Here is a 14,806-nt window from a genome sequence, read left to right on the forward strand (position 1 = left end):
TAGGTGTGTCACTGTGCCCTTGGTACCCGGGTCCGGAATCCATGTTCTAGAACTGGCGTCTGATGGACCCTTTTACAACTCAGGGCCATTTGCAGTATACACTCATGCCAGACCTGACATGGCTCACCCTTAAGAAACCTAAGGAGACAGAGCTCCTATGGAATGGAAGAGGCAGCTCAAAGGTTGGGGAGAGTCTGAGGACACTCATATGAGGCATTTGGGGAAATGCCTAGCTAGAGTCTGGGTTAGCTCCCAGGGTAAGGTTCTAACAAGTGTCCATGGAATCTTTGGTTGTAGATCACATAGAGAATTTCACAACAACATGGAAGCCACAAAAAAGTGTCAACCAACCCTTGATAGGAGGGAAACAGCTCACACCTATAAGACACATATAAGATGCCTCCTCACAGCAGAGCTGGCAGGAAGTCACTTTCTAGAGACGCCCAGTGGCAGCGGCGGCAGCAGCAAGGCGCTAGTCTGAAGGGTGAAGCGACGGGCAAGGAGGTGGCGGGAGGGAGGGTGACTCACCAGGCTGTACATGATGCACACGCCGTCCGGGTTCACTGTGAGCGCCTCCTTGTACAGCTGCTTTGCCTCTTCCAAGTTGCCCTTCAGCTCAGCCAGCCGGCCCCGCATGTAGAGCACCGAGTGAGAGGTGGGGAAGAGGCCAGCAGCCTCCTGGATGCAGAAACCTGCTTCCTTGAGGTGTCTCTGCTCCATGAACAGCTCAGCTGTGAAAACAGGAGCCGAGGGAAGTGTGAGTGGGGGGTTTAGTCAAAGGGAGCGGCCCCAGCCCACATCCCTGAGCCCAGAAAGCTGAGAATGAGCCAAGGAGTCACGACCCAGGGCTACCTTGCTGTGAAGTGCTCTAAGTGGCCACTCTGTCAGTCACCATGCGGGGTACAAACTGCCTTAGCCAAGGCCACAGAAACCCTAGAGAAAGTGCTTTCACCATCCCACTTTAGAAACCCAGAACCACAGAGAGAGCATAAGGGATGGAGTTCATGTCAGGCTGCCTGACTTTAGACCCAGCCCTGGGGAACAGTGTGGTCCAGGGTTAAATGCATGCTTGCTTGCTTGCACATCTTTGACACAGGTCTCAGTCTGTCCTCGCTTTTGTTCATTGCTTCTCTGGGCAGATGGCAGGATGGGAAGAGACCTGGTGACAACCCTGGAGGCCTCTCAGTCTCGAAGCAGAGTAACTGAGGGCGTATACTGGGCCCTGGCGTGCTCAGGATGAGGTGGGAGCGTGCTTGGAGCCCAGGAGAACCAAATGCTGTGGAGGACGGGGACAGAACGATCTGGGGCCTCTGCTGAGGACACGAAGCTCACGTCAAGTGGCACAGGGGCAAGGCTACCTCCTGGTCTGAAGGAGGCTGACTGGGGCCAAGCCCCAACCTCACAAGCTATTCTGTCTCATTAACCCTCACAGGTAGGCTCAGAGGGAGGCATGCGCCATTAGGGTTTACACCATAAACAGCGAAGCTGAGGTGGGGAGGGCCTTGCTCCAGTTCCTCACAGAGGAAGGACAACTGCAGAACTGGCTTCCTCTCCCCCCACAGCCTCTCTCTAATGCTCACACACACACACACACACACACACACACACACACACACACGGCCAGCAGTCAGCATCAGATCCTCATGAAGGGCTAGGGGAAGAGGTGCGGTTCCTCCCGTCTCCAGGCAGACCACAGAACTGTGCATTTCAGCCCCGCACTGCACAGGCGTTCGCCCACTCCAGACGCTTTTAGACACGCTGCTTGCTGGCCCACTCTGCCTTCTTTCCAAGTGGCCCCCAGGGCTCGGCTGCCCCCTCCCGGAGCCGGTGCCCATGCGGAAGTCACAGAAGGATGGCAACACAGATGGGGAGCGCGGGAGGCCAGCAGAGTCTGCCTTGCGGCTCTGCCAAGAGCTTTTCCTAGCACAGGCTGAATGCTGAGGTTACACCAGTTCAGAGCACTGTCTGGGGTAGGGACGGAACTCCCAGGAAGACGTGGACAGACCTGGCTCTGTCAGGAAGACAGCCTAATGAACTGCAGTATACAGTGGGAGGGGTTCTCAGGCAGGAAGGCTACCTCAAGTTCATTGTATAATCCAATCAGCTTGCCTCATCCCAAAATATTACAGAGAGCATTTGGAGCACTTTTTTTCCCCCCAATGATGGTAAGGAGCTGTGATAATCTGAGAAAGAAAATCAGAGGAAATAAACTCTCATGCTGTGGTTAGAGGGACGGGTAGACATTCAAGGCCCCTATCCTTAGAGGCAGTGACGAGCCAGGATCGGGCGGGGCCGGCCAGTGGACAGGGATCTGGCCGGCCCCCTTTCATTCCCCTTTTTTACTCTCCTATTGAGCCGCTACCGGGGCCTTGGCACAGGCTCTATTTATAACTGAGTATATAATGTACAGCTCTATCAAACACGGACTACATGTCCAGTCCACCCATAAGGAAGAAAACCGGGGAGTGGCAGTGGCAACTGGGTCCAGGACAGTGAAATGACAGGTACAGGCTGGGCCAGGTCAGTGCCACAGTGGTGTGGTCAAGAAGCTCTTTCTAGAGGAGTTCACATTTGAGCAGGTAGAGAGAAGCCCCAGGGTACAGTGGAAACGGGTGCGGTGTAAGGCTTGGTGCGGGTGGATGCCCACACGTCGCACACACACCGGCAGCTGTGGGTGAGTTCTCTGGGAGGCGCTCTGAGAATCTAGGGTCAGACTTCATGCCCACACCTCACTCAGCGGCCAGCCAGGCTGGGCCCACTTGGCTCTGTCGTGTCTCATTAAGCTGTTTACAACTTGCTGCTCTGCCTCCAAGTGCCCAGGAGACCATCCCTGGTCCTCGCCTCGGGCACTCCTCAGTGTGTTCACATCAACAGATTTCAATTAGTGCTGGGGGCCCTGGGGCTTTCTGAGGCCCTGGGCCCTGCCGAGAAGCCATATACCAAGGACCACTCCCTGAGAAGTGGGCTCCTCTGCTTTCTGATGGGTCTCTTTGGCACTCAGGCAGGAGTCAGAGTGACAGGTCTCCTGAGGGCTCTGGCCACAAGGCCTCACACAGGTTCTGGGGGCTTCAGTGTACCTACCATGTCTTCATAACCTCCTTGTCCCTGGGCAGGTGCTCCTAGCTACTGCTTGCTGTTTTACCAAACATGGTGCTCTTAGCCAGCCAGCCAGCCAGCCAGCCAACCACGACTGCAGCAGGAGCCTGGTGGCATGGTGCCCACCACTGCCTGGATCCTCTACCTCAGAAGGCTGTCAGGCCTGCCATGCCCACACCCATGTGCTCCCCTGGCCAGGGCTGGGTTAGCACTCAGTGCTTAGCCTTATCTATGGCAGCACGCAAGCCTTTGTTCCTGCCTAAGTGTCAAAGTACATTCCGCCCCCAGCTCCTTTTCTCTCTTCCTCCCTTCTTTTCCCTCCCTGCCACCGGCTCAGGCTCAGCCTCCTCTTCGGTCTGTCTCTGGTTTTCTTGCTCTTGGCTCTTGGTTCCCTCACTACCCTCCTCTGTGCTTTCTCTCCCCAGGGTACAAATGGAAAACAGCTGCTCCCTGGAGCTTTGCAAGTCCCTCTTATTGTTCTCAGAGGCAGCCTGGTCTAACCCAGCACCCAGAGCTGGTTCTAGTAGCCCCGCCACTCCTGCCAAAATGAGGGCTCTAGGCCCCACTCTCTAAGGCCTTTCCCGTACTCTTGTGCAACAGGGAGGGTCTTGTCCTCAGGCTGGCCCTATGCTGGGAAGCAGGGGACCCTTCCAGGACCTCAGGGCCTTTTCAGGTGAGAACCTGTCAAGACCTCCTTCGAAAATGGAGGGAGCTGTGCACGGCCTGGGACAAGAGCGAAATAGATAAGGCTCTAAAACAGTGCTTCTTGAGCCGGGCGGTGGTGGCACACACCTTTAATCCCAGCACTCAGGAGGCAGAGGCAGGCGGATCTCTGTGAGTTCGAGACCAGCCTGGTCTACAGAGCTAGTTCCAGGACAGGCTCCAAAGCCACAGAAAAACCCCATCTCAAAAAAAACAAAAAATAAATAAATAAAATAAAACAGTGCTTCTTAACCTGTGGGCCATGACCCCCGTGGGTCGAACGGCCCTTTCATGTGTCAGATATTTATATTACAATTCATAACAGCAGCAAAACCACAGCTATGAGGTAGCAATGAAATAATTTTATGGTTTGGGTCACTGACGCAGGAGGAGCTGTAGTTAAGGACGTAGGCAGCATCAGGAAGGTGAGAACCACTGGTCTAAAAGGAATCTCCCTGCCTGGCCTTGACCTCCACGGTGAGGACATATTCATCCATCTCAAAGAAGGTAAGCATGGCTCCCCATGAAGCAGGAGGTGTGGATGCTCAGGACAGAACAAAGGACTGTGGGAGTGGGGCGGAGAGAAATCGGAGGGTCACAGAGGATTCCAAAGAAGAACATGCTCCCTCCCAGCACTGAGCCCCCCTAGCACTGAGCCCCAGGCAGCACAGGTGTGACAGTCAGGGCCCAGGACCCCACTGTTCCGAATGTGGGAAGGAGGGGAGAATAAATGTTAGAGGAGGCTTTTGTGGCCCTTTTCTACCTCATGCTCTCAGCCGGGCTCTGCCCTGAAGGTCAGGGTCCCTCCTAAGAGCTGCTGTAACTGTAGTGAACATCAACTCACACACACACACACACACACACACACACACACACACACACACACACGCCCGCAGTGGCTTACACTTGCAGGATGAGGCTCCTAAAGCTCTCAGATAATATGACTTACTGGGGTTTGGAGGCCAGGTCAGCTTCCTACAAATGCAGAGAGCCTAGAGCTGTCTGGGAGTCCTTGGATCTTCAGGGCAGGGGAAGTCCCTGTGTGTGTCCTTACCCTTCTCTCTGGTACACTGTAAGCTGACAGAGACGCTCTCAGTAGTGAGAAGTGTGTGTGTGTGTGTGTGTGTGTGTGTGTGTGTGTTGCTCTTACGGAAAGGACCTCTGCACACTGAAGATTCTGGAACACACAAGGGTCTGGCAGCAGCTTTCCCATTCTAACAGACCCATAGCCCAGGAAGCAGGACCCCTACTGCTAGCCTCAGTGCAAACCCTCCTGGAATCTGGGAAGCCTGAGGGAGTGGAAGAAGAAAGGAAGTGTGGGAGAGAAAGGGCATGATGTTCCCAGTCAGTTTTCACAGTGGACCTGATGATTGACAGATTCGGCTGCAGTTTATCCCAAACCAAACTTAGCTCATTCAGAAGTGATGGAGGATCCTTTCCCCCCTGCACAATACAGTATCTGTTAGCATTAGTGTGTGTGGGGGGGGTGGGAGTGGAGGGGAGAGGATGTATGCGGGGTGCTGATCACAATACGCTGGGCCAGGTGGGGCAGTGTGGGGACCTGGTCCTGGCAGCTTTTCCTCCACCAGGTACTCGGGACATGCTGATGAAGATGGCAGCCCAGGGACAGAGGACACAAGTGGGTCCTGACATGATGAGGTGCCGAGGACACATTCTCTCACTCCCATTGAAGCTGTACATCTGTCTATTTCCTGCTTCCAGAAGAACAGATCTCATGATTCATAGTGAGGCTTGGGGACATGCGGAATAATGTCAGAACCCTTTGCAGTTAGGGACGGTCAAATAAAGGAGCCGTGGCCAGTGACTCATAGGGTGAAGGGATGCATGGAGATTCTACAGTGTGTCCTTATGAGGAGAGGGAGGGTACTTTTCCTTCATGTTTATCTCTTGCCTCAGAATGTGAATGTGAGTGTGAGCCGCTGTGAACCGCAGGGATGTGAGCAGTGCCCTAGAGAAGGCAGAGCGTCACTCGAGGTAGCCATTTCTGTATTGTTGAAATAGGCTTCTCCCTTGTGGAAGGCACCAGAGTTTTGGATCTGTGACCACATCTGCTCAACCCGCTGTGACTGTGCTTTCTTTTGTGTCCAGAGGATGTCCAGAGCAGAAAGGCTGACCCGTGACTCACTAAGGGTGTGTGTCTGTAGTGACACACCAGGTTTTGCTCCAGGCTCCGACAGGCCTTTCACCTTTCCCTTCCCTTGGAGTTACTGCGGGCACTTGCACCTCCCCAGTGAAAGGCAATACACCTGGAAACCCAAGGTGGCTTCAGATGTATCCAAGTGCAAATCCCAGACAGGTCAGGAAAACAAAAGGCCTAGAGAGCTACCGTCAGAGGGCCATGCGGCAGTCCGTGGAGCTCCCATGACCATGCTGACCCCGCAGCAAGGGCTCTGTTCCACCTCTCAGAGGCTGGGATGGCTCCACTGTTCATCACACCTTTCCCTCCCTTGACATTCCCTTTCTGAGTGCCGCCCAACCCAGAGCAACCCTGAGACGCTAAGTGGGGCAGTATTTGCTTTACATTACAATCACATGCTGTTCCAGCTAGGCTCTCTATGAATCCAGGTCCATTCTTCCTCTCTCCAGATTCAGAGTCCAGGACAAGAGTGGGGACAGGCTGCACACTGATGTGTCCGCATGTGGAAAGCATGCCACGGGTAGCACTGGGTCCTCATCAGTGAGCATCCTGACTAACCGCCATCACCACCTATCCAGGGAACTGCCTATTGCTTCCTCTTGCTTTCTCCTCCATCCCCCTCCTTGGGGACGATAGCCCACTCCTGTGAGATCAGGAAGGAGGGTAAGATGAACCCAGAGAAAACAGGGCCTGGGGGCCCAGTCTTCAGCAGTTTGGGAGCCTGGTAGGCTCAGGTCTCCTCTCATCTTCTTGTACTGTGTGGGAGACATCTTAGTCTCCTGTTTGGCCTTATTCTTTTTCCTGTAACCCATCACACCACGGTCAGGTTAAGTTGCCAAACACCCTCCAATGTGTCACTCCTTGGCATTTCTGGGCCAAACACACACTCTGTAGGTGCCTCACAGCCACACCATGAACCGGAAGGAGGCTACCGAAGCCATGTACTAGCTGCGGAGCGCCCACGATGTGTTGTGCTAACTGCTGTAACTTGTGAGTCATTTCAGACCAGGGCTAGCCAGTTGTCAGCCAGCACAGGATCTGATCTGGGTGACCTGAGCCAGGGCTTCCGGAATCCTATCCCTCTAGCACTCATTTGCCTGTGGGAACAGCGCTGGCCGGAGCCCAAGAGGTGTGTCACCTGGACAGCAGTCTCCGTGTCATTAGCCCTCTCCTGACCTCAAACCTCTCCTATCAGGGGGCTTCACCCCACTGGGCAAAGAAGAAAATCCACAGCCAGCCAGACAAGAGACAAGCAGAAACCTCAGGGGAGGAACATTCTTCTCCTGGTGCACCTAGACAAGATGCTAGGATCTGAATTCTGGGTGCAAACATTCTCTGAGGTTAGGATGGGGGAGGCTAAAGGGGGGAGGGAGGAAAGAAAGTGAGCTGGGAAACAGAACTATAGAACTAAGAGTCTAACTTTGTAAGTCTCCTCGGAAATCTCATTCCACCCATCATCCTCAAGGACAGAGCCAGGGTTCTGGGCATCGGTGGCTCAGGGGACACTCACCGGCCTGGAGCCAGATCTGTTCCAGTGTGGTCCATAGCTGCATGGGGCCCTGCTTCAGGACCGAGGTTGTTATGGTCAGCTCCGACATGGCCTCCTCCAGCCTCGAGGCTGCGATAGAGGATGCCCTCCGAGAGCCTGCCAAACAAGAGGGTAAGGGCTGAGCGGAACTCAGGATAGGGCAGCTGCCACACACCAGCTCACAGACCCTGGGGAGGGTCTTCTTCTGCCTGTTCCCCTCCCCAGGGGGCGGCATGCATCTGAAGGGGTAATTTGGCAAAAATCCCACTGAGAATTTATCCCGGGGAAAACAATCCTAAGTATCCTAAGTGTCCGCAAAGATGCTCACTTGACTCCTGCCTTTAATTCGGAACACAGAAACCCCCACATGTTCAACAACAGGGAATGGGTAAAGCAAGTGAAAGTGTAATCACGCAAGGCTCTGAAGACACACAACCAACACGCCGGTATGGCATGGTTATGTAAAGGCCTTCACGTTCTCCAGGTGAGTGGAGACCAGCTTGTCACAACACAGTCACCCTGAAACAACTAACTGTGGGCGTGCCTCGAAAGAGTTCCAGAGATTTTCCAAGTAGATGGCAGGTAAGAGGAGGGATGGTTTTTCTCTTCTTTGGTGATCTTGACTTCCTGTCTTTGTAGTACACACCGTTTCGCATCTGTGAAGACCCTACCCATTTGAAGCTGGGAAGCGAAAGGTCCTTGGGCACTGGCTTGCGGCTAACCTAAGCCCTCAGAGAACCTTTCTTGCTGTGGCCGTAGGTGGTGCAGGCCCTGCTCGGGATTTATAAGCTGTTGACATCTGAAATTCCCATGCAGGTGAAACAAGAGCGTGTTCTCTTCCTCAGAGGCAATAAAGGCTCCAATAAACCCAGGAGGCCTCGAAACAAACCACAGATGACTGGTTTACGAGACAAGAGCATGGGAAGCCCTGATAACTGGATGCAATCCTCTTTAATTATAAGGACCCCCACACCCACACCCTGCCCTTCCTTGGGGACAGTGGGTCCCAAGCATCCAGGCACTGTGGCCGTGTCTCTGGAGTCAAGCCCTGGGTTTGCCTAGTGAAATCTACTCCATCTGTCTACAACAAAGCCCAGCTTAACTCACACCCCCGGATCTGTCCCATTCTCCCAATTCACTCTGCTTAGGAGGTACGGGCTTTCTTCTGTTGCCCACAATGGGTGGCCACATCCCATCTTTGGGCCAATTGCCAGCCCTACCCAGAGCCAAGATCAACCCCAACCTTACTGGATTCTGCGTCATGCGCATCTGGCAGGGTCAGGTGAATGCCGTTCTGCTTCTTCACTGTGAGGCCCTCAAAGCTGCCATCCCTTTCCAGGCCTCTGGAAGGCAAAGGAGGGCAGAATTCCATGATGCAGACGACCGACACCCCCAGGTCCAGCAGGGAGCAAGAAGGAACCCCATCTCAGCAGACTCTGAGGCCAAAAGTTCAAGCTCAAGAAATAGAGCAAAGCCAGAATGGTAGGGAATAAAAGAGCCAAGCAGAAGGACAGACAGACCAGCATGGACCCAGGACACACAGGCCGACATGTATACACCACAGTGTCCATGCCCTCTTTGAAGGTGAGGCCTCTACCTCCGGGCACAGGAACTGCTTGCTGGCTTCTGTCTGAGGACGGCCTGGGTGAAAGTCCAGGAGCCACCCGCTGCAATGGAATCCTCAGACTGCCCAGTAGCCCCAGAGGAGCTCTGACTGGCAGGCAAACAAACGTGGTGGTCTCATTTTGGTTTCCATCCATTTCTCTAAGCTCCTGCACCTCCCACCCCATGGGGGAGGGGGGACTTTCATTTTCTCAGGGTGGTAGGTGTGGGGAGCCAGGGAGGAAACCTTGCTCAGAAAGGCAGCAGCTATTGTATTCTTGGTCAGCCCCTTCCCATGGCTAAGGAAGCCAATGGTACTTGGCATGGGTTGAGGAAACTTCAGGAAAGCCACTCCAGAAAAGGTTCCAGAAGGTGTCTTCCTGCTGGAGGTACACTAAGATGCTGGCTCCAAAGATGATGGTGCCACAGTCCAGGGGATCTTTGTTGTCCTAACTTGGTTCACACTGGTCCTGACATGATTTGTAGATGCTTAGCCATCTTAAAAAGGCTCTGGAGGAAACCATCTCTCCAAACATAGCAGATCAGGGATGGTTCCTTTCCTTTGCCACTGTGGTGGTTTGAATAAGAATGGCTCCCATAGGCTCTTATATTTGAATGCTAGTCGCCAGGGAGGGGCATTATTTGAAAGAATTAGGATTAGAAGGTGTGGCCTTCTTGGAGGAAGTGTATCACTGAGCGAGGGCTTTGAGGTTTCGAGCCCAGTCAGTCAGTCTGTCTCCTGCAAGCACTAGCTCTCTCTCCCTCTCTCCCTGAAGGCCAAGCTGCAGCTCTCAGCTACTGCTCCTGCACCATGCCTGCTTGCCTGCCTGCCAGTATGCCTCCTGCTATAATGAAAATGGACAAAGCCCCTGAAACTGTAAACCAGCCCCCAACAAATGGTTTCTTTTTCAAAGTTGCCTTGGGTATGGTGTCCCTTCACAGCAACAGAACAGTGACCAAGACTTTCTTTTCCTAATTCTGGGAGCACCTGAGTGGGGACATCAATGAGCCAGGGACGTGAGGCCAAAATGATGTCCTGCTCCTCCTCGCCTGACTTTTCTCGTAGTCCTTTTCGTCTGTAACAAGCAGGATGCGTGGCTCACAAGCTAAGAAAGGACACCTGGACAGGAGCCTAGTTTAGAGCTCAATTCCATAAGTGCCCATCATACTTCTTCTCTTCTCCCACAAGCGATCCTCTCCGAAGGCATCGAAACATTGCGTTTTGGGGCACTGTGCTGCACAGTTTAAGGCTAACATGGCGCATGTTACTTGAAGTACCCTATACCTGGGGGCTGGAGAGATGGCTCAGCAGTTAAGAGCATTGCCTGCTCTTCCAAAGGTCCTGAGTTCAATTCCCAGCAACAACATGGTGTCTCACAACCATCTGTAATAAGGTCTGGTGCCCTCTTCTGGCCTTCAGGCATACAAGCAGACAGAATATTGTATACATAATAAATAAATATTTAAAAAAAAAAAGAAATACTCTATATCAGATAGGGAGATGTGCCAAGCTAAGCAAGTCATCAAGACTATTACAGATAGGGCTGAGCGGCTGCTGAGGGGCAGTAGCTTCATGAAGAAGGGACTGGGGGTGATGAGAACATCGGACCAGCAGCATAGTGTGTGCAGAACACAGGGGTGTTGGGTGGGAGTGGTGTAGGCTGGCAAGGTCCATGGTGTGTAGATCAGACCCTCGCACTGCGCATTTTGGTCTTGGTTTATGATTGCCCAAAATTAGATTTTCCAAGCACTGGCTTCTGGTTTATGGCTCTAGGTATCCTAGAAACCCTCCTCCCTGTCTCCTGGGGCAGCCAGGAGGGACTGGATCCAGATTTGTCCTGCTATATGTTGGGGTGAGTGTTGTGGCAGCTTCCTGAGGAGGTTCTCTGCACTGTGAGCTCCACCAGCCTCCCAGGACAGAATGGAGTATGTGCCCCTGTGAGAACACCTGGCAGCTGCACAGCCTGCTTTCTGAGTCAAAGCTACCAGTCTGTGGGTCCTTGTCTAGACTGGCCACTTGGATGTGCAGCCTACCCGCCAGCCAGATAAGGAGCAGCCCGCTCCAGGGCAACTCCTCTGCCAACTGAGTCAGGCTTTGCTGTTCCAGCAAAGGCATTTGAATGCAAATCTACCTATACCAGAGAACGGTGCATGGGCTTACAGTGCCCATCGCCAGGGAGGGTTTCTACTCCTTACGTGAAAAATCCATCACCCACAGCTCTCTGGAAGTTTCTACCCATTCGTTCGGCCCTGCTCTAGAATCTCCCAGGCCTGGAAGCTTGCAAAGGTAGGGCTAACTGTCTGAGGTTTTTAACTCCATGCTATTTCCCTGGTCCTCCTCTGACTTCACGAGGAGAATGGAGGACTTCTAGGTCCCAGAGTCCTGTGCACATGCTCCATAATCTGGAACTCAGGGTTTGCCTCCCAGTACTGTCACCTGACAGGTAAGTGGCAAAGTAGACAAAGGCTCTGAATCTCAGTCTCGGACAACACAGAAGACATGAGTGGGCTGATATGTCACATAAAGCAAGAAGCCCAGCACCTGACTCAGGGGCTCGATGATGGCTTTTCTACTTCCTCACCACCCTGAGCTCTATCTTCTAACCGAGCTTTGTGTGTGGTACAGAGGATTGTCAAGGGATTAAAACTGAGCCACAAATATAAAAATCCCTGAACACTGAGTTTGACATCTCCACCGAGGCCTTTCTTTTAGACAACTGTTAGCCTGGCAGCTGCCACCTGCCAACCCTGCCCTCTAACCTGGAGCAACCCAAGGGGCCATGACAGCCACTTACCCCAGCTGAGAGAAGTTGTAGAGGGTCTGCCACAGCCTCAGCATTTGCCTGCAGGTCACGAGGGCTTCCTCCGGCCCTTTCAGAACCTGCTCCAGCTTCACCTTGGTGAACATCAGGCTACGGGGAAGAAGAGGCACAGTCAGCAGGCCCTGGTGAGGCTTGCCTCCAACGATGGGGCTGACGGAGGGGGTGGTGACAGCAGGCACAACCTCTGTCCCACCCATCAGACATTTTCTCCATGCCTCCGTTTCTTCCCATCTCTACAGCATTTGCCGGTGCCCGCCCTGGTCACCCCAGCACCTGCCCTTGATCAGACATTATCATCTCTCAAATCTGTGACTCCCAGCCCCAGCCTGGTGTGTTCTGCCCCTTTACAAGCTGAGCTAAGCAACACCTTGAGTCCTACCAACACATGGCTAGGATTTCTACTTCTGTGCCCAGCGAGGCACAGGATGGACCCTCAGTAAGAGCCACACTTAGAAAGCAGGCTTTTAGCTTGGGTGTTTTGCCTTGCATGTGTGTGTCTGGGTCACACTCCTGCAGTCAGAAAGCAACTTTGCATCACTACCCCGAGCACATCAGAGAAGGCCGAAGCATTCAACCCAGATCATTAGCACGGTTGCTCACTAAGGACAAGGAAGGGCCGGAAGCTCTGCTGTGTCAAGTGCTAGCCCTTTCTTGTTAGGGAGGTCCACCTGCTCCGGAAGCATGGCCAGGCAGCATGGAAGAATTGCAGTGTGTTGGTATTCTGAGATCAGTACACTGGCAATACTATTATACAGCAGCTACCAGGGCAGCCTTTGCAGAATGGCTGAGTCGCTGAGACCAGTACAAGACTGCGGCCAGTTCCCAGAGTGGTCAGCAAGCAGTGAGGCCACCTCTGCTGAGAATCACATGACCACAGACTTGGTCACTGTCTGTGATGAAGTATGGCCCATGTGGCTACACCTGCCTGCTCCAGGAAAGGTGAGCTGTGTTGGGAACCCCACTTGAGGTGTCTGAGCCGCGACCTGATCCAAGGATGGCCAGCCTTCCTTTTCTCTGCATAGAGACCTGGGTCTCCACATCCCCCCCCCCTCCGGCTTTTCACCTCTTTTTAGACTGTGACTGGAGATGGTGGAATTTACCCTCCTGTGCATTTCAGAAGAGGGCTCTGGGCACACCTTTGTTCCCACTTTCCCTCAAAAATGCCTTCTGTGCTGCTGCAGAGAGCAGCTGCCCTCTCCCTACCCGTGTTCACCTCTCCAGTTTCTTCTTTCCTTTCTTTTCTTCTTTCTTTCCCTCCCTCCCTCCCTCCCTCCCTCCCTCCCTCCCTCCCTTCCTTCCTTCCTTCCTTCCTTCCAGACAGGGTTTCTCTGCGTATCTCTGGCTGTGTCCTGGAACTCACTCTGTAGCCCAGGCTGCCCTCAAACTCAGAGAGATCCACCTGCCTCACCTCCCTGAGTGCTCGGGTTAAAGGCGTGCGCCACCACCACCCGGCTCCTCTCCGTTCTCATATCCACCTGGACTTGGGTTGTTTTTGATAGGCTCTCGCGTAGCTTAGGATTGCCCAGAACTCACTGCACAGCTGAGCATGACCCTGAACTTCAGACCCTCCTACCTCTACTCTACCAAATGCTGTGACTTCAGATGCGTGCCAAAATGCCCTTATGAACGAAAACTCCTGAAAGGAAGCTGCATCTGGCTATGAACGGACACTCCTGAGGGAATCTGTCTGCAAAGGCTGACTGGCTGATTAGAATGTCAGGGCTGTGGAGACTGGAATGTTGCCAGTTCAGAGGGCAAGTCCAGCCTGACCTGGTTCTGCTTCTGCAGAGCAGCCATTCCTTCATGCATGTTGGAACTAACATCTTGTGACAGTAGATAAAGAACTTTTTAGAATTTATGGACTTAGCAAGCAACTACTAGCTGCTACCAATCCCAAAGCCAAGGTAACATCTTGGGCCTATAGCAAAGCTTCCCCCAGCTTGTCCCCGCCTCTCTGATATAACCACCAGTGTATTTTAAACTTGCTCCAATTCATGACTTTCTCTGCTTTGTAAAACTCTAAAAACTTTTAAAATGGCTTCCATGTTGGAACATGGAATTTGGGGTAACCTAATGTGTTCCTGAAACCATGGTCACTCAGAATGGTTCCAGAATAAACTAGCTCTTGACCCCTTTAAGATGAGAACTACGGGGGCTGGAGAGATGGCTCAGAGGTTAAGAGCACTGACTGCTCTTCCTGAGGTCCTGAGTTCAATTCCCAGCAACCACATGGTGGCTCACAACCATCTGTAATGAGATCTGGTGCCCTCTTCTGGTGTGCAGACAGAACGCTGTATACATAATAAATAAAAATTAAAAAGATGTTTAAAAAAAAAAAAAGATGAGAACTACGGTTTTCATGTCAACACCATTTTGTGAGGTGTTAGGGATTTACCCTGAGCCTCTTACATTTTACAAACCCCCCCCCCTACCAGTTTTTTGTTGGTTTGTTTCTTGAGAGAGGGTCTTACTATAGAGTCCCGGCACACCTGGGATTCTCGATGTGGACTAGGTTGATCTTGAAATTGTGGGTGAACCACTTGCCTCTGGGATCACAGGCATGGACCACCATGTCCAGCTCAACCTAGACTTTAAACCCCACTTTCCCCAAATCTTCTGCAACCTTTCTCGACCCATCCTTTGCTTATGAGGTCCTGAGGGCCCCAAACTAGGCAGAACAGGGCCCAGCTGGGTGGGGGTGGAGGAGCTGCAGGGAGAATGGGTGCTGTCCCATCTATCCTTCACAGACCCCCACAGAGCACAGTATGCCAATATTTGGAGGTGCCTCTGCTTTCAGGAATATAAAACAGAAGAGACAATTGCTGCCTTAAGGTAACAATTACAGTGCTATAAATGTCAAATTGCCCAGAGAATCAAACGTTGTGTTTTTGGATCTGA

At 52.7% G+C, this 14,806-nt stretch overlaps 1 protein-coding gene across 2 annotated transcripts in view; it reads right to left on the minus strand.

Annotated features, from left to right (window-relative positions):
• Nucleotides 1–14,806, minus strand: part of Ttc7a (tetratricopeptide repeat domain 7A) — a 106,387-nt gene that overhangs the window by 13,069 nt on the left and 78,512 nt on the right. For both annotated transcript variants that reach the window (XM_050146170.1, XM_050146171.1), the window contains 4 exons: nucleotides 11,882–11,998; nucleotides 8,733–8,827; nucleotides 7,467–7,601; nucleotides 529–731 (listed from right to left, as the gene is read on the minus strand). In XM_050146170.1, coding sequence (XP_050002127.1) covers nucleotides 529–731; nucleotides 7,467–7,601; nucleotides 8,733–8,827; nucleotides 11,882–11,998 — 550 coding nt within the window. The remainder of the gene's footprint in view (nucleotides 1–528; nucleotides 732–7,466; nucleotides 7,602–8,732; nucleotides 8,828–11,881; nucleotides 11,999–14,806) is intronic.

Source organism: Alexandromys fortis, unplaced genomic scaffold, assembly GCF_014885135.2.
Source record: "Alexandromys fortis isolate MF-2015 unplaced genomic scaffold, M_Fortis_MF-2015_v1.1 scaffold_42, whole genome shotgun sequence".
NCBI lineage: Eukaryota > Metazoa > Chordata > Mammalia > Rodentia > Cricetidae > Alexandromys > Alexandromys fortis.